The following is a 25,489-nucleotide window of genomic DNA, read 5'->3' on the forward strand; positions in this document are numbered from 1 at the left end:
GTAAATTGGGCCATTTCTTGCTTCTCTTGGGGGTTCTGAAACCACAGGCACAAGGATTCACAGACCTCCAGCAGTTTTGACAAGGGTTCGGTTCACTTCCAGAAACTGCTCAAAATAGTAGGGCTGTGCTGTGAGGCAGCCATTAGTTTTGGGAAAGATGTAATTTTTCTGCTTGTCTGTTCCTAGGCTGTGTAGGTTTGGAACCAAAAGCTGATGAAATAGGTTCTCCCCCCCATATTTTTTTTATTATGGATGTTTTTCTTCTGCATTTAAAAGAAGATCCAGCTGCCTGACTTTTGTAACAAAACCATCCAGATTTCTAACCAGTTTTTTCTTGGGTTTGTTTTCTTTGAGCTCCCTGGCACTGAATTGAATAATGAAATAAGGCTTTTAAAGCTCCAAGTTATATTAAATAGTTTTTAGCCAAGTGACTAGTGTCAGAATTAGTCACCAGTTAGTTTTATAGCTAGTCAGATTATTTGGAAAGGGATTGTTCAGCACTGCAATCTGCAGAATCAGTCCTTTTTGAAAGAACCTGGAAATAGTCTTTGAACCATTCTATAGAACCTGCTTCTAATTATCTGAAGCCAGGGCTGGAGCGCAATGTTGGACTTCTTTAGGGATTAGTTTGATTGTGTGAAAACCCAAAAATGCTTGAAGGAAAATCTTAGTTTTGAAAGTATATAAACTAGAGAGAAATTGGAACTGCTGTTGACAAACTAGTGCTTCTCTTGCCATGGCAGAATAATCTGAATTTTTTTCCCCAAAGCGTGTTTGGCATGTATTAAAGTAGAACACACTGTTTTGGTTTGGGTTTTGTTCTTAGCAGTGTTGTCCAGGAAAATTCTTGTTGAGGCGGTTGGTAGGTGTAGTTGTAGGCTTTAGTTTAACTTGTGTCATTAATCTCCTGAAAACATACACTGGATACCTGATCTATAAAGAGGACTTGTTCTGCTTTTTGTTACCCTAATGAAATTTGAACTGGGTAATTAGAAATAGTGTTTTAATTTGCTGTCCACCAGGCGGGCAGTGGGGAGCTACGCAGGTGGCTCTTTTTTTCCATCCCTTTAAGTGTTCTATTGATATCAAGAGCATACTTAATTTTTGGTGCAAGACCAAACCTTAGCTTGAAAAAGAAGAATCCATTAGAAAGTGAGATTTAGACTTTCATTTCTGAACTAGTAACGCCAGTTTGTCCTATCTCTACGTTACTGCTGGCACCTCTGTGTGCTCTGACATGTAGATAACTGCAACTTTTTTCCACTTCAAGTAAGTTCACAGCAAAATCTTGTGCAGCTGTAGTACAAAGCTTGCTGGGAAACAGATTTTTACATAGCTGTCATGCATAGCAAGGTTAATCTGTCATGCTTCTGAACTACTCTTTTAGAACAGGGGCTTTAGTTCAGTATATTGATGGTTCTCAAACTTAACTGATTTAGGAATATTATTTTCAACTTTTCATCTAATGTATGAATTCATGGCAGTCAAACCACTGTGGTCATTATTTCGATTTGCTCTTTGGTAAGACACAGATCTGGGAGCTGCAAGGGAAGAGCAGGTGTCGTTTGCTGTCGTGCTAACCACGGCTGGGTTGAAGGGAGGTGGGTTTCGGGGTATTCTCTGGCTGTGTTCCTCTGGACGAGCTGCCAATGTGCTGCGATCCCCGCGGCAGCCTCAACAGGTGCAAATGCAGAGTGCTGCTGGACTGCAGATCTTTCCAGGGGGTTAATGTGCGGTATGAAAAATAGCCTTTCGGGGCACTTGCTGCAGGAAAAAAAAAAAGAATAGATCTTCTATTCTTTGCCAGGTACATGTCTAGTAGACAAAGATCGCTCTGATTCGACACTGATGTCAGGCTGCTCTCATGAAGTGTATTGAGCCTGAGCGCAAGAGGAGGTACTACATTTATTACAGTTCTACATGTGCTTTTACATTAGTCCAATAACTCACGTTTGGCTTGCTTAACAGATTTGTTCATATCAGTGTTATTCGGTGTTCAAGTAGCAATTTGGTATGGGACCCAGTGCAACTGTTATTCTGCAGGTAGATAGTTAAATTGAAACAAGATCATAACTGAATTTTAAAAGATGCTGGCAGTCCTTAGTTACTGTTGTGTTTTATTTGACACTTTTTATTTCCTATTTTATTTTGTCATTGTATCTTAACTTGGCGGTTCTTCACAGTGCTATTCTTACCCCAGTCTTCTGACATCTACAGATGCCACTCACCTCTTCTGCTTCTCTGAGAGGCAGAACTAAAAAGCACAGAAGCAGTATATTTTACAGGGTTGTGAATTACCAGATCATATATAGGATTGGATTTTTAATTGATTGAACAGGTTTTCTGCCTCTGATAGGCCCGGATTTAGGTGATTACTATTGTTTAAGTTTATAAATGCCTAATTTCTTATTTTCAGTGTCTTCAGAAAGAACACAGTGCTGACATTCATGTTCATGTTAGCATTCTCCAGTATCTTTGATATCTTTGTAGAGTACAAATTGGGATATAGGGTCAATCAGCAACAAATCATATCTATCTTCTGGGGTTTTAAGTTGTAAAGAGGGAGTTTCTTGGCTAGGACAAAGACTGCCACAGTTTAAATTGATGTAAGCCTTTCAGGTATCTTATCCAAATGTTAAAAAGCTTGTTTTGTGGGAAATGAAACTGGTTTTTTACTATGTAGTTCTGTGACTTTTTTAATAAGTGTATTTTTTGTAGTGATTGATGTTGGCTTATTTATATATAGAGTGCACTCTGTAAGACATTTTGTAGGATTATGGGTTTTTTTCCTTTTAGAATTAACTAATCTTGTTTGGGTTTTGAAGCTCAGGGTTCTGAATTGTAGAGCTGGCTGAAGGAGAATTAATTTTTTTTTTTTTGTTCCCTGATAATGAAGGCTGTTGTGAGCAAATAAAGTAGCAGTTCAGCTGTTTCTCCCAAACTGAATGTTTGTGCTAGCAAACCCTGAATGGATGACAAGATGCCCAGGCAGGAATGTTTTCTCTAATGAGGTGCTATCTTGTTTGCCTCTGGTCTTACAGCAGAATAAACTGTAACAGTTTCATTAAATCCTGGCCAGAAAGTAACAAGTAAATTTTTGTTTTCCTACCACGATTATATAGAGCTTTCTACAAATGTTTTTACAGAATATTTAATACTTGCAAGCTAATGTTTTGTAAACACTGTGTAATAAACTGAAACTACTGTAACAAGTTCTGCAGTCCTGTGCACACTTCTAAGGTACGTACGTAAGCCATTTCACTTGTTTCCAAATGTTCTTAGTGTTTATGCTCAGTGTATTATAGACAGAAATGAAGACAAACTGTTGCTTTTGATCATGACATATCTGCTGTGGTTTTCTCTCTAAGCTGGCAAATTGTGGCGCTACGTGGTGTAGCCGTCCTCAACGGCGTGCTGAGATGGAGTGATTTCAGCTGTAACGTTTTGTTAGATGGCTTTTCTGTACAGGGCCGTGGTGGTTCTGTTCTGCTTTAACATCTGTGAAAGGCCTGAAATAATGATGAGTACTGCTTGAGAGACTTCAAAAAAAGGAGTAGAAGATGGAAAGAGATAGTCATAAAGTAACACAGGCCAGTTGGGAATAGGGAACTAATTCCTGGAAAAAGGCATTGTGAAAACTAGAGATGTTCTTCGTTTGACCCGTGTCTTGGCATATGGAAATGTTCTTTACAGTGTTCTGGAATAAGAAACTCTGGACTGTGATTTCTGCTTCAGCAGAGAGCATTGAGCACATTTCCTGCTTTCCTTTCCATATCTGGAAGAAGGGTTAGCTGTTCTTCCTTGTTTTGTGTTGTCTTGGTTCGTTTTTTTTCCTAGCAATGCTCTAAATAAGAAACCAGTATTCTTCAAGAGAGAATTCAGCCAGCTTTTAATCTGGATGACACCTGTGTGCAGTGGATTGTACCAAAAGTTTGTGGTAATGTCAGTGTATGGGGAATAGCTGAAAAAGCAAACAAAACCCAAGTGTTTTATCACAAAACAAGAAAAAAAATCGTTATAGAATATTTTTTTTTCTGGTAGCCTCTGTGAAAGGCTGAATGTCAAAGGCCTTTAAGGTAAAAGGCAAGATTTCTCTCTTTCACAGATGCGTAGATGGATGGACATGACAACAGTTAAAAAAAAAAAGTCTGTGCTGTGGTGTTCTGTATTTGGCTTTTTTCAGATTGGTAAGCATGATTAAGAAAACCCTAAACCTTGCAATACAACCTTCCCTTTTGGGTGAGAATAGGACTTAACTGCCATTTCAGAGAAAGCATAATCTTCAAGTAGCCTTGGAACCTTTTTTCAATGAAGTAGTAAACAGAAAAAATGAATAGCTTTAAACAAGTTTATTTTATGGTTGAATACAGAGTAAATTACATTCCTGCTGTTAGATCAGGGGTTTAATAACATGGAGTAATTTATGAGATTGTGTTTACTGTTGTTTTCTTTTTTAAAACTTACACCCCTCTAGCAGTGCATGGAAGGATACTGAAATGTAATTGTAGGCCTGTGAAAACAGCTCACAGTGGACTGGTGGCACCCTTTGAAGACGGCGATATACTGATGGATGAATTTGTCAGGAAAACAATTGTTTCTCTTGGCCTGTGGATTCTCTTTAACAATATGGGAAAATACTTAGTCCTGAATCCAGTAAGACCATACAAACGAGCTGAGAGAGATTACTCCAATGTGGCTGTACCGATGTAATGACAGCGATTAGTATGTATGTAACAGGAGGTGGGATCGGGGCAGGGGAGGTGGAGGAAGGAAGCAAGAAGTGGACTTAAAATTTCGAAAGCTTGAATAACTGTTCTAGAAGCTATGCTCTTCAAAAAAGTACATTAAGTAATTCATGGTGAAGGGGGTGATGAACTTTTGCAGCGTATGTGCTCTACTGAAATACTTAAGATGTGATGAACATTTTGGGTGCAGCACTGGATGACAGCTTAAGTAAGCCAGGCTCCCGTTGATCATTGGTGGCAGTAAGTGCGGCAGTGTACATGCAAAGATGCTTCAATGCATTTTCTTCTCATTTCAGGTTTGCTTCCTGATTTGATAATTGGCAAAGCTGAGACGGTGAAACCTGACTGTTGAAGGCTGCAGGGTGTGAACCTGCTTGAGCAGGTAGGCACACGGTAGAAAATAAAAATCTTCAGAAGTGGTAAAACTGCTTGTCTTGGGATTTGGAATACACCTTCTTGTGTCCCCTCTGTCCTGGGCACACTGCAAGATAAACTGTGTCAGTTGAATTCTTTTTTTTTTTATTGTTAATGTTGCTGTGCAAAAAGGACTATACAGGTTTTGAAGAAAAAACTCAGCCTTCGTGTCTTGGAATGTTTTGCTTTGTCTTTCCAGATAGCTGGTGAATAAAAGGGTAGAATAGAACAATTTTGTGAAATAATCTTGGATGTCCTGGAAGAAGTAGTACCTCCATTTTTAAATTTTTTTAATGCTGTGTTGTGTGATTTTTGGATTTACAGCCTGGTGGCTTTTGGGAGAAAAGGAATGCTTCCCCCTACGTACCTTAATTGGCCAGATTATTAAATGTCATACTGATCTAAACTGTTAAACCCCCATATTCGCTGCCACCCCGCCAACATTTGTTCTTTTGCTGAAGTGTTGCAGTGATTTCTGTTGGCACCATAAAAGTTTTCCTTAACTATTCTGAATAATGAAATTCTGATGCTTTGGTAGCTAGTGGAAGTGTACAGCAGTAAGAGACTCTTGACAGTGACTTTTTTGTTGCTGTGGGGCGAAGTGGAGCTGTTCTGACTTCTGCCAGGAGACTTAAAACACGTAAAACATTAACTTTCCTGACACTGTTTCATGACAAAAGGTTGTGTCCCAGGCAAAGTCCATTGTGGTGGTGCAGTAGGAGCGTTTGCTCTTCCGTTGTTTTCATCTCCTGCAGTGGTATGATGGATTGCCGTGAGGATTTAGAAGTGGAGAAGGCAAACTTTGCTTCTTGAAATAGCCTCCCACTTATTTTGAGAGTGAGAGGCTTCCAGGCTGCTGGTTCTCCATCTCAAAACTCTCCTTACTTGTCAGTAGGGCCCATATGAATGGGGTCACAGAATTGGTCTGGGTGAAAAATATTCTTGTAAAACAGAACACTTGTAACCTCTGCCATGACAGAGATTAAGTTTAGAATGTAGGTGAACAATTCATTGTATTGGCAGGATGGAAACTTTCTACATGGGCCTTGTTGCTAAGGTAGTAATTAGTCAAACTGTGCATGAACAGAAACATCCTCAGTCAGAGACATCCTGTTAGGTTTTGTTCTAGTTCTTTAGGAAGTAGAAGTGGGTCTCTGCAGAATACCATCCACAAAGGTTGCTGTTAAACATCAAAGGGGGTTGACTCTGGCCTTTGTTTTCAATTGGTAGATGACTTGAGTTGCCTACAGTTCACAGTATGTGCCCTGTAAGGATCTTATACAAATAAACCAGGCTTTTATTGCTTTTTCTTTGTAGATGTTAAAGATTTGCAACAGTTTTGTAAAGATAAAAAGTCTTGTAGTTCTTGACTGGAAGTCATTCTCTACTGCGTTAGCTTTCTTTGTAAGAGTATTCCCTTTCTGAATGGCACTGTTTCTAGCGTGGCAAAAAAAAAAAAGCTATCTTACAGCAGCTCAAGAACTTCCAGAATGAAGTAGCTTGTATAAATATTACTAAAACTACCTGCAGAACTGCTCAGCCTGTGTTGCCTGCTTTCCTTCACAGGAGACAGGTCTGAAGAGTTCCAGGTGTATGTCTTTGGGGTCAAGGTGGGAGATCTTTGGTGCTGAGAAGGGGGTATAAGTAACGTGGCAGTGTTCTCCTGTGAGAATTCAAATTCAGTTGAGTTAGTGATGGCTGTCAAAGGCCTTTGCAGCTCAAGCAAACCCTCTGCCTTTACTTTCCATAAGCTAGGGAAGAAGGATTCAAAACAGTTTACTCCAGTAAGAGGTGTTTGTCAGTTTTCTTACTGTTCAATGAAGCTTTGGCTGTTGCTCATTTTCAAAGAAGCCTGAACTTTACACCTTTGAGTTGGTGGTACTCACAGCATGTGGGAATCTGCAGTTTTTCATGTTTTCTGCAGAAATGTACGTGTTTCTTAAAATAAGAATCTAAAAAATAATTATAATGCTTAATTTGCATCGGCAATGCGCTTTCAGCAGACTGAACAGCTAGCTGTTCGAGTGACTATTTCCTTCCCTGACCAACTTCTGTGATTTCAGATCTGGCTTGCAGAAAACATAATTTTAAATCTGTGTGGTATGAGTAAATTTAGCAAATTAATTTGAAATACAGATTGTTTCTTCAGACTTGGTGGGTGTTGAATTATGAGGTACGTTATACAGTGCATTTTTATGGCAGATAAACAGGCTGTGAAGTGTCTGTTTTCCAATAGGGTGATATCTCAGCACACTCGGGATCAGTGCTGATAATTTTGGATGTGAGTCTATGCTCCTTGGGAAGATCTGCTGGACAGCTTACAGTCGGTTCTTCAGAAAAGACAAACCAAAAAACAATTTTGAAAATTCCTGGCAGTGTTTCCACGAGAGCATGCCCTCCAGATGTGTGCCGTTACACTCATCTGCTGGGAGATGAGACCTGGATCAGGCAGCAGGGATCAACCCTTTCAAGGTAGAGGTGGAGCCAGTGCCAGGGGAAGGCAATTCTGAGCTGTGAGCGGGAAGGAAGCGTGACCTTTGGCACAGCAGATTGCTAACAAGGCTCCATAGCACTGTAAATGCTTCTTCTGCAGTCCCCGCTCAGGACAGGTACATTTTACCTTCCGGTGTTTTGAAAAGCAGCATCCACCTGTGAGCTCTATGAGGCTGTATGTGTGTGTGCTTTGGGGCGCAGCATCATGTTCAGTGGGGAAATGTAAATGGTAAGTTAAGTGAGCAGCCACCGCTACTTTCATAGTTTGCTGCATTTACAGGTGTCTCTTTAAAATCAGAGCAACCCTTAAGATGTTTTATAAAATAGATTCTTTCAGAAGGGATTTTTTGCTTACCAGCTGAACACGTGTTATCCTAGTCAGTCATTAATTCTTAGAACAACTAAATGTATATTGCAATAAGTTTACAATTGCAGTGTTAACACCAGGGAGCTGAAGTGGCTCTGGTATTTAGTTTCTTTAACCTTTTGAGTGCTGATGGAGCATAGCAACTCGGTTTCTATTCTAATAGGAGTTACCTTACATGTTAGGAATGAATCAACTTTAAAAATACTGACAAAGATAAAAAAAACTTTCTAAGACAAGAGCTTTTGGCACACATCTCATGTACTGAGCTAATGTTTGGCTAGCAAGTGCTGTGGATCAAAGTAAAATACAAAGACTTGTAAACAGCTCAAAGCAAGTGATACATTTAAAAGCTATTTAGGGGCTTTCTCGGGACTTAATAAGAGTTACTGCCATGCTTATGCTGCTCGGTCAGTCAGCTCTAACCACATGCTTTTCCTTGGAAAAGAATTTATTTGAGAAGAGACGCAGCAGAGAAGAGTTGTGGTGGAAGCCACTTTAATTTTACTAGTCTATTAAACTATTTCAAGCAGTGTGGAGTTCAGTGTAAATAAAGATAACTTACAGGCGATAATGTGTTGAAGTGTAGTTTGTCTTGACCTACAGGGTTGTCATTTAGTAGAGCTATCCTGAAATTACACGGTTTATGGGATATATTTGTAATCTCCTTACAGAATGTCGCTTTTATTCTGGTTTTATTGTATCAAAGCCCCTCAGGATTCAGCTGGCAGCAGCTCTCTGATTCTGAGAGGCAGTTTAGATCATCTTCCTATATCTTCAAGTAGTTCCTATTACCATTTGTTTCTTCTGTTTATCTTCTGTGTTTGGTTTACTGTGCTAAATTTTTGATTGTTTTGGCCAACAGACTAGGAGATGTTTCTGTTCCAACAGATGTATTTAGTAAAATAAAAGGATGTATTTCTAAATGGTCCTTTCACATGTCCTCTCCCTGAAAAATGACCGTGCATGAGAATGAACTTGGCTTCTTTGGTGGTAGTGCTTTTTGATTTTCATCCCTGGTCTGATTTATTTTTATCTAATAAAACAGGAAACATTGGGTTTTTTCCCCTACATGCTTTCTAGTGTGGAATATATTAAAATACTTCAATTGAATTGGTGTAGCATCTTTAGTATAGTGAAAGGGAAGAATGGGAACATGTTTTAACATGATTTTTAAAATAAAAGCCAACATCCCATTTCTGGGAAGTAACAGCTCTCATGATAAACAACCCACTCTCCCAGCAGTTGCTCCTGCGACGCCGTTGTGCTGTTCCTGAAAGTGCCTTGGCAGTAGTTGGAGTTCTTGGTAGCCATATATGTAATTTGGCTTTGGAGAGCGACTGAAAGTGAAGGCATTGCAAGTCAGTCCACTGGCATCTGCTTAAGATGACACGGCAGCAGTAGTACTCGAGTGGTTGTGTTTATATACCTAAATGTCTCTCTTTTTAATCTGTGGGTGAAAAAAGGATAAAGTAGGACTAATATAGTTTGTTTTTTTCTTTCTGGCTCTTATTCATTAGTAACTTTTGCTGAAAAGTTTGTTGATAACGTTTTTGCAATACTCAGTTAATGCAAATCTTGTCTTCACAATCCTTTTGCTAATTCCCAGAGCAATCAGTTGTTTTCCTCTTCCAGAATGGGGGCAATGAAGGTTGCAGAGCCTTTGTTTCGTGGATGCTTAGGTTTTGGCAGTTTGTTGTCAAAATGTCTCTTTGGTCATTTCATGATTTGAGAGGCTTTTTAGCCATTGAAATAAATAATTAACATGTCTTATGGTATGTAATCTCTGGACCCTCACAACAATTATTGATGCTCAGTTCTCTTGGGGACTCCTTGATGTCATGTACGTGCAGGGTGTTTATTTTATTCTTTCCTAGGGCAGCAAAGGCCAAGGACTTCTGCTTACTTAAATAGAGCAGATTGTTAAGGGGTCTCAAAGCCACAGGTGTTTGTGGACTGCTGTATATGTTAAAAACATTTATTACATTTTTACTTTATGATCCTCTGCGGCTCTCGTGTATTTTGAGCTTCTGTAAGGAATGTGAGATATGCAATATTTTACTGACTTTGAGGGGACAAAATGTAATTTCTTGTAGTGATTCATAAAGAATTCTGTTAAATGCTAAATAAATAGCTTCTGATGCTGTGAATGAAATGTATATATTGTTTGAAGAGAGCAGGTTTTCTTCTCAGCTTCATCGGCTGCCTCTGGAATTGTAGCGTTTAAATCTTGATACCAACTGCTAATGTGGAATACTCGACAAACCAAACGCTTGACTCAGACTAGCTCTTGATCCCATTTCCAGCCCACTAACGAAACCTCCAGTTTCTAGGAATGGAAGTAAAGGAGACTGGGAATTTAATCTGAGGAGCAAGAGAGCGGAGTCCCCTTCTTCCTCGCCACGTCAGGGGCCAAAGCATTTCCCATTTAAGCTGAAGAACTGTACTGGAACCAACAGGGATTCAAATCTGGAGTGTATTTTTCAGCATGATCAAATTTTAAATTGTAAGGAATTTTGTTTGTGGCTGGATACAGCGATTAAATAGGTCAACTATTACTGCAGTTGGAAGCACTGTAACAGCCGGACAGAAAAGGCACTGGAGCTCTCCCAGCCCGTCTCTGGTATGCTGGGTTTGCTTCCACAGCCCTTTGTGGAAGGGAGGTCACGGGGAAGGTTTGTGAAGGTCCCTGTCAGCAGCTGCAGAACAGTGTTATGCATTTGGCTTTTTTGGATGCTGACAGAAGAACCCGATCAGCTGAAAGAAGTACAGCATCTGAATTTTAGCAAAGTTTGCACCAACCTTCAGATGTAAACAATATGACACTCACCCCTCTTAAGTTAATAGTCCTGAATATTTTTCTTTCCCTGGAGGTAAGAGATGATGAAAACCCTTCAGAAAATCCTGCTCATTGATACAAAGTTGACGTTTGCAAGAGAGGAGATCAGATAGGGTGTAACTGAAACAATTATGTGGTCCAACTGTATTCCCTGAAACATCTTTTAAGGGGCTCTTTAACCTTTACCTGGATACATGCCTGAAACCAGGCCAGGTAATTCATAATTATAGCTATTTTGAGTCATTTAATGCTACAGCGTAATATCCTCTGTCTCTGAATATTTGGAAGGACATCTGAATTATTTTGGCTGCAACAGAACTCCACTGGATGATACGCACTTGTAACTGATCATAGCAACTGCATAAACTGCACGAGCAGACAGGACACACGAGTCCAGGATTTAACCTGAGCGTTCGTAGCGAGGCAGATCTGTGCAAGTAGGGGGGTATATTCTTGTATCTTGAATTATCATTTTTGTTCATGATTCCTTCTGAAAGTCTGAAGACTCTTGGGGGTGGGTTTTGGGTTTTTTTGACGGTAAGCCTTTTTATTTCTTCATTGTTCTTAAACCAGTGACAGATGGCTGTATTGATAGTGACTGAAATGATATGGTTTGTCTCTTTAAAGGTGTTCTTGCTTAAGCTAGCAGCGTGGCCTCTGCCCGTTCCTGGGTTTCGCATTAACTTGCTGCTTTCAACTGTTAGTGCTCAAGTTTGTAATTACTGTGGTTGAAAGCCTTTTATTCTTTTTGCAGATTTCTTCCTTAGACTGAAATATACCTTCTATTCTGAGCCCAACACCATTCATCTGTTGTTAGGCAGCCACTTCAAACATTTGTATTTCCAGTCTTGTCAAGCTTCATGTCACTATAGTTTGTCAGGTTGCCAGATGTTGCCTGTTCTCTCAACCTGCTGCATGACTTCATTTTTCAAAGACTTCTATTTCCCTGTTTCCGTCAGGTACAACTGACAGGTGCTTGCAAAGATGTCTAAAACTAACAAATCAAAATCTGGATCCCGTTCTTCCCGTTCGAGGTCTGGATCAAGGTCACGCTCACGCTCCTTCTCGAAATCTCGCTCCCGTTCTCGTTCTGTCTCACGATCAAGAAAACGCAGACTTAGGTAAGTGCATGCAGCTCTCAAGCCAAAGGGTGTAACTGTGTTTTTCCTCTCTGTCCTGTTCAGATGGTTTGTTACTTAATTCTTTTCCAGGGAAAGACTTTGATTAGATTCTAGGACAGATAGTGTCCTGTGTCTTAGGCTGTTTCCTGCCAACCTGTACTGTTTTGAATTGTGGCTGTTTCTCAGCTTTGTCAGTCTACTTGTTTTGAGCCCTTAATTTAGTCTCTGTAGCACATTTTTGGTGAACAATAATTTTCCTTTTCTGTGCAGGTCTTTTCCCCCGATAGGAATACTAACAGGTACTCTAATGTACCACTAAATCAGAAGGTGTTTTTGTTAGCATGGCTCATTTTGTCAGGGTTATGGTCCACAGTGGAGTTGTTACAGCCTTTTTAGACTGGGCCATTAGAGAAGACCTCTGTACTTTGTTTTTCCTCAAAGGTATTAGTAGAAGCCAGTGTCAAAATGCATGTGGGTTTTTTCCCATGTTCTTCTGCAGTTCTTAATTGCTGCTGTATGTAATGGGATAGCCTGTTGTTGCTTTCCCTAATGCTAAGTACACACAATCTCTGAGATCCAGTTTCCTATATTAAAAGTACTCGCAGTTAATGATGCTGTTCGAAATTGCCAAAGCAGGACACAGTGCAAAAAAATCATAGCTTTTTATCCTAACCTGAGATTATTTTGAGATTTGAAATTATTTTGATCAGGCATTTGCTTTACTGCTGTGAGAGAGTTTAAGTGCATGTTCCATAGTCAGAGTGGGGAAGAAGAGTTGGGAAAGTCCAAAGCAACACATGCTCCTTTGTTTTGGTAAACATCTTTGGCTTTATTTTTTAAGCTTTTAATTTAATTGATCCCAGACTTGAGGGGCCTTTGTGGACGTTGCATGCTTTCCTCCTCTTCTAAAAATTAATTTGAATGAGTTTTAATGTCAATTTAAGATTCTGCTGTGAAAGTTTGGGGCAATTTTTGTTGTTGTTTCCCTGTCCCTCCCCATAATATGCAGGAGTCAGTTAACAGAAATTATAATTCTGGATGGGTAAAGTAGATAAATTTAATTTCACTACAGTTAATTCTGAGGAGTCATTAATGTGTTGTTCCTACCTCCCTGAATTGCTTCTGGTCAGGCCAGTGAAGGGCTCATCTCTTCCCTGGATATCAGGATATCTGTGTTTTTCCTTTTCTTTTGGCTAAGCATTTTGTATCTGGCAGAGACATTCCAGTTGGACTGGGTATAATGATGTTCAGCTGCTTTTTCACTAATCTTAAATTAATAACACATATTCTGAAAATCATTAGGCTGTAAACACATGCAACTGTTAATAATTAGAGAGATTTTTTAAATACAGAGGCTCTAATAAATGTACAGTTGGAGAGAGAAGGACATGACAAAACTAAATTAGAGGCAGAGACTTGAGTGAAAGAGAGGTCTTTGCAGAAGGAAGCTGGAATGCTGGAAGATACGTGGTCATTTGGGAATATCTGCCTAGCTACGAAGGAACTTTGACAGTTGAAAACAAAGGCACCCAGTGCAAACATGATTGTTGGTGCTGCTGCTGGATCTACTTGTGCTTTGTAAATAACTCCCTTTTTAAAAAAAGAATCAGAATGGAGGGGGTTAGTACAGGCAAGTCGTCTTGTATGGTGCTAGGATATTCTCTGAGGTAGGTCTCATTTGGTATCTTGGCATGGAAGTCCATTATTGTGTACTTCAGCATACACCACAAAAATGTTTTTCTCTTCCTCATTATTTGGTAGGTTTATTGTTTGTTCTAAGTTGCTGTGTTGGAGTCTGCATAATATTTCTTGCTTTTTTTACGACTTTGTTTTTCATTTTTACCTATTGTAAAATGGTGGGCGCTTTAGAACTGGAGCAGCGGGTATCAGCTAGCTACAGGGGCTGGCAAAGTTGGGAGAAGCATTACTTGTGGTGTTTCTTTTGCATAACGTTTACTGTATTGTTCTAAAAAGATGTATTGTTACTCTCTGCAACTTTTGGAGTGAAATTTTCCTGCTGCAAGCCTCTCTAAAGTGATAGAACGGATTTTGGAAGCGGTGTACAACAGGTCCCTTGCTGGTAATTGATCACAAATGCAGCAGTTGTCTGAAAATGGGAGCGTGTGTTCTTAGTGCTCTTGACTAGGGCTCGTTATAATTGGCTCTTGCCATCTGCCTCTGTGCTTTTCCTTCTTGTCGTTGTTTGAATGAGAAAGTGTCTCAGCTAAGTTGCGTAGGTTTTGGTTGTTTGAAGCAAAGGATGAAGCATATGTTGAAATGATCATTTGACTATGGTATGAATAAACTGTGTCCTGCTAAACCGTAATGTATTTGATAGATGGGAAAAATAAAAGCAGAACTAAAGTTCATCTCTGCATGGGTGTACACTAATCTTGCGGAAATTCTAGCGGCAGCCTTGTATTCACTTTACATTATGGGGGTTCGGGGTGTGAGCAGAGAGGCGGCAGCAGTGAGTCGTGTATTGCCAGTCTGTAAAAGAAGTACATGTCTATTGGAGTATGGCTGGTGAGAGTTTTAGAGCTGACTGGCTCTTTCTTAATGTAGGAAGGGACTGTGGGAATGGTTTCAATGAATGTTATTTACTAAAATTCCATTTATATAATCTCTATTACTGTTTAAGATGCTTCCTCTGTTCTACTACTGCAAAGTTGCTAAAATCTCAAGACTTTCATCAGCAGTTTGTATTTTTCCACCAGCTGTGAAACACTTACTGTAAAGCTGGCATTTAATCCTGAGCTACAGTGGGGTTTTTAAACAGTTACACAACCACAGCTCCAAAAATTTAGTGGAAGAGAGACTATTGGAACAATTAGCCCTTAATGTTTTGCCACTTAAATCTGTATTCTTACAGGCTTTGTACTTGGATTCCGTTCTGTCCTTTACGAGTGTTCTTGCGTGGCGTGGAGGCCAGCAGAGGGACATGGAAGAGTGCCATCTCGCGGCGTCGGGCTGGAGAGCGAGCACGTCCCTCTGCTGTCCCGCTTGCTTGGAGCTCCAGCTTCTGAGCTGTGGCAAGGGGTGGGCCTCTTGAAACTTAAAACTCCAGAGCAGTGTGCTGTTTGCTGCAGTAGTGCTTTTCTCATGTTGAAGTATAGCAGTTTGTTTAACTCACCTGGCAAAGAAGTGGGCTTTCATCTTGATTATCAGAATTTCAAAAGCATGTGAGCTAAGAGGGGCACAACAGCAAGATTTTGGATCTGTTCCAAGAGTGGTACATGCATAAAGAAATACTTTGTGGAGGAGATCTAAGATGAGGTATAACCTTGACCTTGAGTGTAAAGGGCCAGAAGTTTGAGATAAGTCATTTTTTCTGAAGCTGGACAGCAGCCACGTTCATCCTAGAAAAATCAAGAGTAATGCATACTCATCGTGGTCTCTGCAACGACCCTGAAGTCAAATATTTGTTTGGCAGTGTCACAGATACAAGTTATTTCCGCTGGAATTTATTGAGGGCAAAGTGTAATACCTCAACTGGAGGAGAGTAGACTGAAGAAATTAATTTTTAAAAGTTTAGGCGTGAATTTTTCAAATTCTTTTTTAAGGCTTTGAACAAAAAGTTGTGACAGAAGAATAAGCTTTAAAATATTTGTGTAATTTCTTCCTTTTATCAGTTCTAGGTCCCGTTCGAGATCATACTCTCCATCTCATAACAGAGAAAGGAACCATCCGAGAGTCTATCAGAACCGGGATTTCAGAGGTCATAATAGAGGATACAGGAGACCGTATTATTTTCGTGGCCGAAATCGAGGGTTTTATCCATGGGGCCAGTATAACCGAGGAGGATATGGGAATTACAGGTCAAACTGGCAAAATTATCGCCAAGCGTATAGCCCTCGTAGAGGGAGGTCACGCTCTCGTTCACCCAAGAGGAGGTCTCCTTCACCAAGGTCTAGAAGTCATTCTAGAAATTCTGATAAGTCATCTTCTGATCGGTCAAGGAGGTCTTCCTCTTCCCGGTCTTCGTCAAATCATAGCCGAGTTGAGTCTTCCAAGCGTAAATCTGGAAAGGAGAAAAAGTCATCTTCCAAGGATGCCCGCTCATCTCAGGCTGCAGGAGATAATCAAGGGGATGAGCCTAAGGAGCAGCCGTTTTCAGGAACAGTGGCTCAAGACGTCAAGGCATCTGAGGGATCAAAACCATGGCAAGATATGACCACCTATGGTACAAGTTCAGCGTCAAGAGCTTCTGTGTCTGAGCTTAGCCCAAGGGAACGCAGTCCTGCATTAAAAAGCCCTCTCCAGTCAGTTGTGGTGAGGCGTCGTTCTCCTCGGCCAAGCCCACTGCAAAAGTCGAGCCCTCCGCTGTCCAACCCATCACAGATGGGCTCGGCTTTACAAGGCAGCAGCACCTCCTTTCAGGCAGGCTCTCATCAGAGTCCATTTGACCATGGCTCAGCAGGATTGAGCCCAACGAGAAAGAGCCCTGTGTGCAAAAGTCCAACACCAATCAGTTCGATTTACGGTACATCTCAGAAGGAGGAAACCACAGCTCCTGGAGGAGGAGCCTTCTCAAAAAGGCAAGTGATGCGTTTCATCGCGCTGCAGTATTTTTTTGACAAGCCAGCTTGCATGCGTAGGCGCTCACCACGAGCACTGCGAGGGCTCTCAGGGTGCGTGCAGGCTCCAGTTGGAATAAGGCCCCAGAGCGTGCAGGGTGCCATGCTAGCAAGCTGCCAGCTGTTTGGGCCTCGTACCGTCTAAATTAAAGAACAAAATACAGACCTAGCCACCCTGTGTTGTAGGAAGTTGGAGTTAGCTTTCTGACTTGGATAGTTCTAAAGATTGTGCAGGTTCCCTGCAAAAATGTTTGTAGGGAGCGAACGCTTGAAGGGAAGCTGTGCCCGATGAGATTTTCTAGCAACCTCACAGTGCGCGCTGGGAGCTTGCATTTCTAAGTTATTTACTTCTCGGTTAAAGATGCTTTTTTAGTATTACATTCTTGAATGGCATTAGATGTTACAAATTGGCAAAATTTAAATCCTACTGCATGTCCTGCTGCAAGCAGCCTAAGGCAGGTGTAGTTGCAGTGCTTGTGCCAGTGTATGTGGGTAGTATGAGAAACTAAAGCCCCGAGATCATCACTAAAATTGCGACATCCTTCCATACAGAAGGCATCAGCTTCCCATGTTTCTGTTTGCTTGGCTAGTCCACTGCAGAGTCGTGCCCGAAGGTGACACTTTGTTTTAAAAGATACAGTAGCATTCACAAGTGCTTTTAAATCTTCTCTTTATTATTTTTAAAGTTATTTTGAACTGATTCTATGTCAAGGATGTCTGAAATTAAAAAAAAAAAAAACAACAAACAAAGGCTGTAACTCTTGTTAGGGCTTTCCAAAGCACTGAACTAATGTCCTCGGGCTTTGCTGCTGTTTCCTCAAAGGGTTGTGCTTAATGAATGTTTTAAAACAGTTCTGATGCTTTAAACAAGCTAAATTGTTGTTCTCACTAGACCTGTTTTGTCTTCTCCCAGCAAAATAAATATTCTCCTCTGTTAACCTTTTTGCTTTTATTTGTGTTTACAGTCTGTCATGAAATATTTAGCTTACCTATGAAACTTGCATCCAAAATTTGAAGTAGCTTTTGAGGCTTTTATTTCCAGTGTGTTGTTTAAAGCAGAACAGCCCAGTTTGAAAGTTTTGATGTGTTGTTCTCCTGAACCAGGTTTGTAAGTAAATAAACCGATTGGGTAAGATGTTACTATTTTCCTTAAAATGAATCTGCGGGTAAGCTGTTTTTTATTTGTTCTTAAGCCTCATTTCATCAGTTCTGCATATCCATTTTCTTCTACATTTGCTGAATTTATTGAGAACTAAAAGTCTAAATCCAGGCTGAGTAATCTGCTTTACATTTTAACTGTTTCAGGGCCTAGAGACAACTTTCTGTACATGCATAGCTTGGTATTCTCTAAAATTTGACTGCTTTAAACTGAAGTATTTACCTCTTTGATTTTTAATAAGAGAACTCCTGTAATGTCTGTTTTATGAACAGGTATCTGGAAGAGCAGAAGACTGAGAATGGGAAAGACAAAGAACAGAAAGTAACAAATGTTGAAAAAGACAAAAATAAAGAAAAAGGGAATTTCTCTGAGTTGGGATCGACAGACGGAAAAGCAAAATCTGACTCCTATGCATCCAAAGCCGACTCTGAGAAGGGATACCGTGGCAGCCAGTCGCCCAAGCGCTACAAGTTCCGGGATGACTTTGACAAGCTAAAGGTCCCGGAGTTCCACAAGGAAAGTCATTATGGCAAAGAGGAAACAGATGAGCAGGAAAAGAAAGACAAGGCAAAGGGCCGAAAAGATTCGGAATTTGATGATGAGCCCAAATTTATGTCTAAAGTTGTAGCAACTTCAAGTAAAAGTCAAGAAGAGGATAGGCCAGGAAAATGGGAAGGTGTGGTGTTCTTGCCGCCTGGAAAAGAGAAGCAAAGGAAACCTGATGAAATGGAGGAGGAAAGCTATTCTGAAAGATCAAAAAAAGAAGAGAGACCAGCATCCAAGAGAGCTGAACCAGGTCACAGGGGGTTTGTTCCTGAAAAGAATTTTAGAGTGACCACTTACAAATCAAGCCAGGAAAAAAGTTCTTCCCCCCCACCAAGGAAGGCTTCTGAGGTAAAGGAGAAACCAGGCACCAAAGCAGAGGGGCTAGCTCCTGGCAAATCCTCCTTTTCCATTACTCGTGAGGCCCAGGTCAATATTCGAATGGATTCCTTTGATGAAGATCTTGCACGGTAAGTATTTGCTAATTTTTGAGAAATCTAAATAGTGACTATTTTCCCTGTTTATCTTCATGAGATCCTCGTATGCTTGCCAAGTGTGAGGAAGGCTAAATAATATTGCATCACGATTTGCATTTTTTGGAGATAGAGAACAATCTTTTTCTGGCATTATAATACTTGTGTGGCGCTTTTTTTGTGGTGGGAGGTTAGAGGGGTAACCAATTTGCAGATGGTGAAAGTACAGCATGAAGATTAAACAACTTTTCCTAATCTTTTCTATGACTAGACGTGAGATTTGTTCAGAATGTAGATGCTTCTGCATCAGGTTCCTCGCTGCTCTGGGCTCTGGAAAGAGTTAGGTCTCAATGGCTTCTTGCTGCTAGAAGCTTAGTGTTACGGTAAAGTTACAGTGCTGCTTAAATGATGTTTGATTCTCTAGAGTGTTTAACTACTCTTATTCTCAACATAGCATTACGGAAACTCTAGGAAGCTCTGTGAGCCACTTCAGCATTGCTTCAAGAAATCCTAAGACAGTAGAAAGTTGTTCCAGAAAATACATTTGTACCGCAGTAGCCAGTAAATGTTAATGTGCTCTGTGGGGTGTTAGAGGTTAATCTAGAATTTAGGAACAGTAGCAAAAGATCACAGCCAGCTACTGGTGGAAGAATGGGCTTGTATTTCACAGGATGTCAGGGTTTAACACCTGCAGAGCCCTCCAAATACCTAATAACAAGTGATCTGAGTTATTACAGTAACCTAGATCGGGTATTTTAGAGATGTTTAAATAAGCATCCTGCTCGTGCTATTGAATGTTCTTAGGTGCCTTCATAATACTACACACAAAAATGCAGTCAGCTTCCAACTTCTGCAACATCAATCATCTTAAACTGCTTCCCTTTACCATGTTCTTCTATTTCGTGTGGTCTGTTCTTTTTCTAGTCCAAGTGGCATATTGGCTCAGGAACGCAAGCTGTGTCGTGACCTTGTGCACAGCAACAAAAAAGAGCAAGAATTTCGTTCGATTTTCCATCATATTCAGTCTGCTCAGTCTCAGCGAAGTCCTTCTGAACTGTTCGCTCAACATATAGTGACTATAGTCCATCATGTAAGAGGTAGGTCAGAAGTTTGTGTGTCCTCAGGTGAGGGTTCACTCCTCCCTTGCCCAGATAAGAGGGTTTCATGCGCTCTAGTGGATGCTTGAGTTGTTTTCCAGCAGATATGCCATAAGTGAGAACAGCAGCCGGATCGTGAGTCGTCTTTATGTGCATAAATGACTTTCCTGGAAAGGCAGAAGAGGCATTCTTGGGTTTACCTGAGCAATACTGAGAGAGACCGAGACTTCGAATTTGTGTGTTCTAGTGAATTTGTGACTCGCTTGGCTAAATTGTTAATGTCAAGATTGAAACTTAAATTTGTCAGCAGCATTAGTTAGAGCTCATCACCAGTGTGCTTCACATGTCCTGCATCCGAATTTGACCAAACTGTAGGACTGAGGTGCTTTGTACAAAATTGGTGTTAATATTTTGGCATTGTTCACTCAAACCCCCAACAGAGCATCACTTTGGGTCTTCAGGAATGACACTGAATGAACGCTTTACCAAATATCTAAAGAAAGGAATGGAACAAGATGCAGCTAAAAACAAAAAGAGCCCTGAAATCCACAGGTTGGTGCCACTAGACACTGTCTTAACATTTCAGGGGTATTTCAGATTGCCTCCTCTTAAGCTCGTTCTGGAATAATTCAAGTATATAACTGGCTTCAGAAAAAAAATGGAAAAATATGGGGAGTTTCAAGTACCTTTGGAAATATTGGTCTGGTTTAAATGACACTTGATCTTAAGACTTCAGGTTCTTACGAGCAAGATTATATCTGTGTACTTTCTTCACTTTTAGGAGGATAGATATATCTCCCAGTACTTTTAGAAAACATGGATTCTCTCAAGAGGAAACGAAAAGTTCCCGAGATCCTGGCTTCAAGGTGAACTGTTACTCTGATTAGTTTAATTCAACAAAATGAGTGCATTGGGCATGAACTTAACAGTGATGTTTTTGTTTAAATTACTCTCTACTTAAGTTTGTGTTTTTCTTTTAAGGATGGGCATAATTCTAAAAATGAACTACAAAGGGTTAATTTTTATTAAAAATGTATCAACAACCTTTGTGAAGTGGTTAGACTATGGTAAATGACCCCAAAGTCAATTGAGGTGAGCTTGAGAAAAAAGAGAGGATTTTTGGAACAAGTGCCCATGATGAGAGAAGAGACTTTTTGTGATATTTTTCTGCTTGTAAGTATTATTAAATCAATTGTATACATGCAATATTTCCAACCATGTTTTCAAAAAGACATGCATGTCAAAAAGAGGAAAGTAAAACTAAATACTTATCTAAACCGAATACACTATTAAGCAGATTATAAATTTTGTTCTAACAACTTACTGTACCATTTCTGTTGATTGCTGTTACGTTAACATTCAGCACTTGTTTGAGTAGATCCAGACCATTTGGAATTTAGTGTGTTAGCTTTTCTGAGTAGATGAATGTTAAGCCATTGCACTCACTGTAAACAATCATAAAAATGGCTTAAGGTAAAATGTTTGGGATTTTAACCTTTGTTTATTCACCTTCATACATATTTACGTTGAACGTTGAAGAGATTTTAAACAGTCCTGCTGAAACCTTACTTGTTTCATATTTGTTTTCGATTTTTTCCAAACACACTTGTGGCTTGACATGGACGATGGTGAGATGGATTTGATGGGCCTGAACTCTGAGCATCAGCTTGGCAGAGTGTATTATAAACGTGGTTTCCAAACAGCTCGCCAGCCTTCCGTGAAACAGACGTGCCCTCACAAACCCAAATAGGTGTTTGCTGTACCACATAAGGGAGCTGCTGCTGATTTTGTCACTTATCTGTCATCCATCGTGTTGGGAGCAGTTTTATTCTCAGAGTAGAAATTAAAGCTCTTTGCCTGGGGAAAGTAGAAGAGCAAAATACCAAAACAAAACGCCTGCTCTCACTCCTGCGTTATTTGACATATTTATTTAAACAAAAAAGTGTTTAGAAACTCATGTAAGTAAAAAATTTAATAGCTAGAGAATTACTAATCCTTTTGTATTTAATTCAGGACGATTAATATGATGTATGTTGCATATCAAGTCATGCAGTTCCCAAGGATAGTGTTGTGTAAATACAGTAGCAATCGCTGAGCGCAGCCGTGGAGGCTGTATGTTGTTGCTAGCGACGTCGTGTACAGGCTTCCCGCAGACGTACTGCTACTCAGTTAAATGTTTGTCACAACCACAGCCACTGTCAATTTGCTGCACCTCTATGTGCAGCCCGCAGAATCTCATCCAGGTACTGCTGGTCTTAAAGTATACACAGGTAACGCAACTCATTTTCCAAAGAAACTATCTTAATCCGTTACTTAAGCAGCAATTTCAATAGAACTCAAAGCAAGCATTACCAGATTTTTTTTTTTTAATTAACAATGTAAACACAAAAAAGGTAGTTGTTGAGTGTTTTTTCATACAGCTGGTTGGTTTTTGCTTTGTGAAGCACCAGGGAGAGCTTGCATTAGTGGGCTTGCTAGGGTTATGTGGAGAAACACGTACTTCTGCCTGTGGTGACTTCTTGCATCTTGCACGTGGTGCCTTCCAGTCGAGGGGGAAGGAGTGCTGCAGGTGACGTCTGCCGCAGAGTAAATCTTGACAGACGTATTAAAGGCTACGTACCAGCGGGATGTTGGCGTTCCCCCAGATGCACTTGGTTGCTGCATTTCAGGGGCCTCCATCTCTTACCGCTTTGATCAGTAATCACTGTCTCGGGTATCTCCAAGCAGTGAATGGCTTTTGCTTCTGCTTAAGTACTGTTTCCAGACCTGATGATTAAAATTCCTTCCACCCTGCTAGATGAGGTCTGTCAGCAGGATAGCAAGCATGCTGCTGTTCAGTGACAAACGTCCACAGGCTGTTAGACATTTTTGACATGCTGTAGTTCTGATACACAATCAGTTGGATTGGATTTCCAAGCTGTTCTCATCTCTCACTGGCTGTGGTGTACAATGAGTGTCAGCTTCTGTGTTTCTCCCTCCCCTGTTACCAGGCGATTCTAATGCAGAATAAAAGTTAAGAAGCAGTGATCTTAAAAAGCAATAGGAAAATTGAAGTCTGACAAATTTATTTTAATAGTTTATTATTTTACATCTTAAAATGGATTATTGATTAGTATTCAGATAAACTCCTGTTCTCCAGAAGTCTGTGCAGTCAATAGCAAAGTAATGGTGCTGAACTAGTGTGCTGTAAGCCTTTGCATTAAACTCTCCCCTCTTCCCTGCATTTGTAGGCCGAAGGGAAATATAAGGACGACCCTGTTGACCTGCGCCTTGATATTGAACGCCGTAAAAAACATAAGGAAAGAGATCTTAAACGCGATAAGTCCAGAGAATCGGTGGACTCAAGAGATTCAAGTCACTCAAGGGAAAGATCAACTGAGAAAACGGAGAAAAGTCACAAAGGCTCAAAGAAAAAGTATGTAGGAAACCTAATAGCCATTTCCTTCTGCCTTTCATATTTCTGCTGTTAAGGTTGGAGACGACATCATGTACATACAGTTGTACACCTTTTGACATAAACTCCTCCAGTGGCTTGAATTATTCCTCTGCGTGTCTTCTTGATATCATTATACCTATCAGAAACACTAAATAATTGTTAAAGGTAAATGAGAAGGCTCCATGTGTCAGAATGGGTGAGTCACTTTTCCTTCTTGTTCCTGTTGTGTTACAGAGAACAGCCATGTTTAAATTACTTTGCTTTAATGTTAATTTAATAATTTTCTATTAGACTAATTTTCTGTTTGACTAAAACTCTGTAGATGCATGCTTATCATAATAGGTGGTGTAAACACTCTAGAAAGAAGCAACAAGTTTTTTCTGAAGACGACTAGGGGTCCGTGTTAGATCTGTGTGTTGTAGCTGATCCTGAGCTCTTACTCTATAGCTTTTCCTTTCCGTAGTAGCAGGAGGAGAGCATTGTGTTGACAGGGGAGCGATAAAGAAATGGTTCTGTAGCAAACAAGTCACAGCTGAGTTACTAACCCTGTTGGTGTCCCACTCACCTCTGTTTCCTATCACTGAAACAGGAAACACCGAAGGGTACGTGAGAGATCCAGATCCAGTTCGTCATCTTCGCGGTCCTCTCATTCAGTCAAAGCGGAGGAATATCCGGAGGAGACTGAGGAGAGGGAGGAAAGCTCCACAGGCTTTGACAAGTCCCGACTTGGGACTAAAGAATTCACTGGTCCAAATGAGAGAGGAAGAGCTAGAGGGACCTTTGTAAGTGTTCTCCACCCGCCTGGCCCAAGCATCGATTCCCAGAGCGGTCAAAGAGTGGCCGTTCTGTATTGCTTTTTCACAGTTAAAGCATACGTAACGGAGAAACCCCAAAGACATTATCTGGTTGTGGATGATGAGCCAGAATATGATTGTTCCAGGTCTGGAGCACAAGCCAGGGTGCTGAGAATATAGTCTGGGCACTTGAACTCAAGATGTGTATGGAGCAAAATCAAGCCTGGAAGCTTTTGTGCATTAGTAATTGCTGAGCAGCCCCGATGGGCAGAGCGATGTGCATCAGTCAGTATGGGTTAGGCCACCAGAGTGACTCATCTGGTCATAACCACACTTATTGTCTGTAACTTTATGCCGTAGCTACATAGACGTCTTACGTGCATGTTGTGTTTGTCAGATGCTTTTCTCCTGGGTGCTCTGGAAATGCCTCTGCATGATCTGAAACAGCTTTATAGAAACTGATGTGCTGCGTGATCAGATGAGCTAGAAACCCTGAAATGTACTCTTATTTTCACGATAGGTTAAAGGTGTTCTTGGGTGTTTAGAGAAGCAATGTTGTGTCTCTTGGTAGCCCTGGAAGCTGGCTGGGGGTGGGAGGGCACTGCCACCGCAACCATTTTATTTTTCTTCCTTGTGTTGCTGTTGCAGCAGTTCAGAGCAAGAGGGAGAGGATGGGGCAGAGGCAACTTTTCAGGCAACAATAACAGCAACAGCGGTGGCAACAACGACTTCCAGAAGCGAAACAGAGATGAGGAGTGGGATCCAGAGTACACACCTAAGAGCAAGAAGTACTACTTGGTATGTGTCTGAAGTACTGAAAAGTGTATATACGCTCCAGGTATATCTGGTCTTAAATGCTTTAGAGGTGAAAGTGCCAGCTGTCATTAAACTATCTAATCGACCAGGTTAAGCCTTCATGTGACACTTCACAAGAAGCTTCTGGCTCACGGCTAAAGAGAACTTGTTTCTGTTGATTATAGGGTGGTTTGTCATTAAGTGAAATCCTAAAGGCCAGTTAAAGATGACCTGTTTCACAGTATAGTGGAAAGCGCAGCTTAAATGTGTTAGTCTGTGGTGCAGGTTGGCCTACAGTTCTTGGTTCTTCGATCCCCATAAAGCGTCCAGCTTCCTGGGTGGGTTAGTACTGTTCCTGTTTGTTTCTGGTGAGAGGAGTTTGCCATACTACCGGGCATTAATCTAGGAGAATCCTGTCTGACTGTGTTCTTTGAGAAAGGGGCAGTTTTAAACAGACACTAACTCACTTTCTGTCTTCCAGATTTTGGGGTACTTGAGATATCTAATCTTCTCATTAAATAATGCAGTATTTCAGTCTCTTACCTCAAACAAGAAAGCCTTGACTTTATTACTGCATTCTTTTCTGATGTTGTTGAATGCAGAATTAGTTTTTTGGGGTGTCCAGTCTCTACCCTGCAC

The 25,489-nt window shown here is 40.6% G+C and overlaps 1 protein-coding gene across 8 annotated transcripts in view; it reads left to right on the forward strand.

Annotated features, from left to right (window-relative positions):
- Positions 1–25,489, forward strand: part of THRAP3 (thyroid hormone receptor associated protein 3) — a 33,597-nt gene that overhangs the window by 6,029 nt on the left and 2,079 nt on the right. For 2 of the 8 annotated variants that reach the window (XM_075114889.1, XM_075114890.1), the window contains exons 3-12: positions 5,042–5,127; positions 11,815–11,976; positions 15,609–16,514; positions 17,985–18,725; positions 19,653–19,825; positions 20,266–20,377; positions 20,607–20,691; positions 23,056–23,240; positions 23,851–24,043; positions 24,704–24,853. In XM_075114889.1, coding sequence (XP_074970990.1) covers positions 11,840–11,976; positions 15,609–16,514; positions 17,985–18,725; positions 19,653–19,825; positions 20,266–20,377; positions 20,607–20,691; positions 23,056–23,240; positions 23,851–24,043; positions 24,704–24,853 — 2,682 coding nt within the window. In that variant the 5' untranslated portion in view covers positions 5,042–5,127; positions 11,815–11,839. Of the gene's footprint in view, positions 1–1,807; positions 4,727–5,041; positions 5,128–7,395; positions 7,769–11,814; positions 11,977–15,608; positions 16,515–17,984; positions 18,726–19,652; positions 19,826–20,265; positions 20,378–20,606; positions 20,692–23,055; positions 23,241–23,850; positions 24,044–24,703; positions 24,854–25,489 lie in introns of those variants that run through there. The other 6 variants (XM_075114895.1, XM_075114893.1, XM_075114894.1 and 3 more) reach the window with 6 other exon arrangements.

The sequence above is a fragment of the Phalacrocorax aristotelis genome, chromosome 20 (genome assembly GCF_949628215.1).
Source record: "Phalacrocorax aristotelis chromosome 20, bGulAri2.1, whole genome shotgun sequence".
NCBI lineage: Eukaryota > Metazoa > Chordata > Aves > Suliformes > Phalacrocoracidae > Phalacrocorax > Phalacrocorax aristotelis.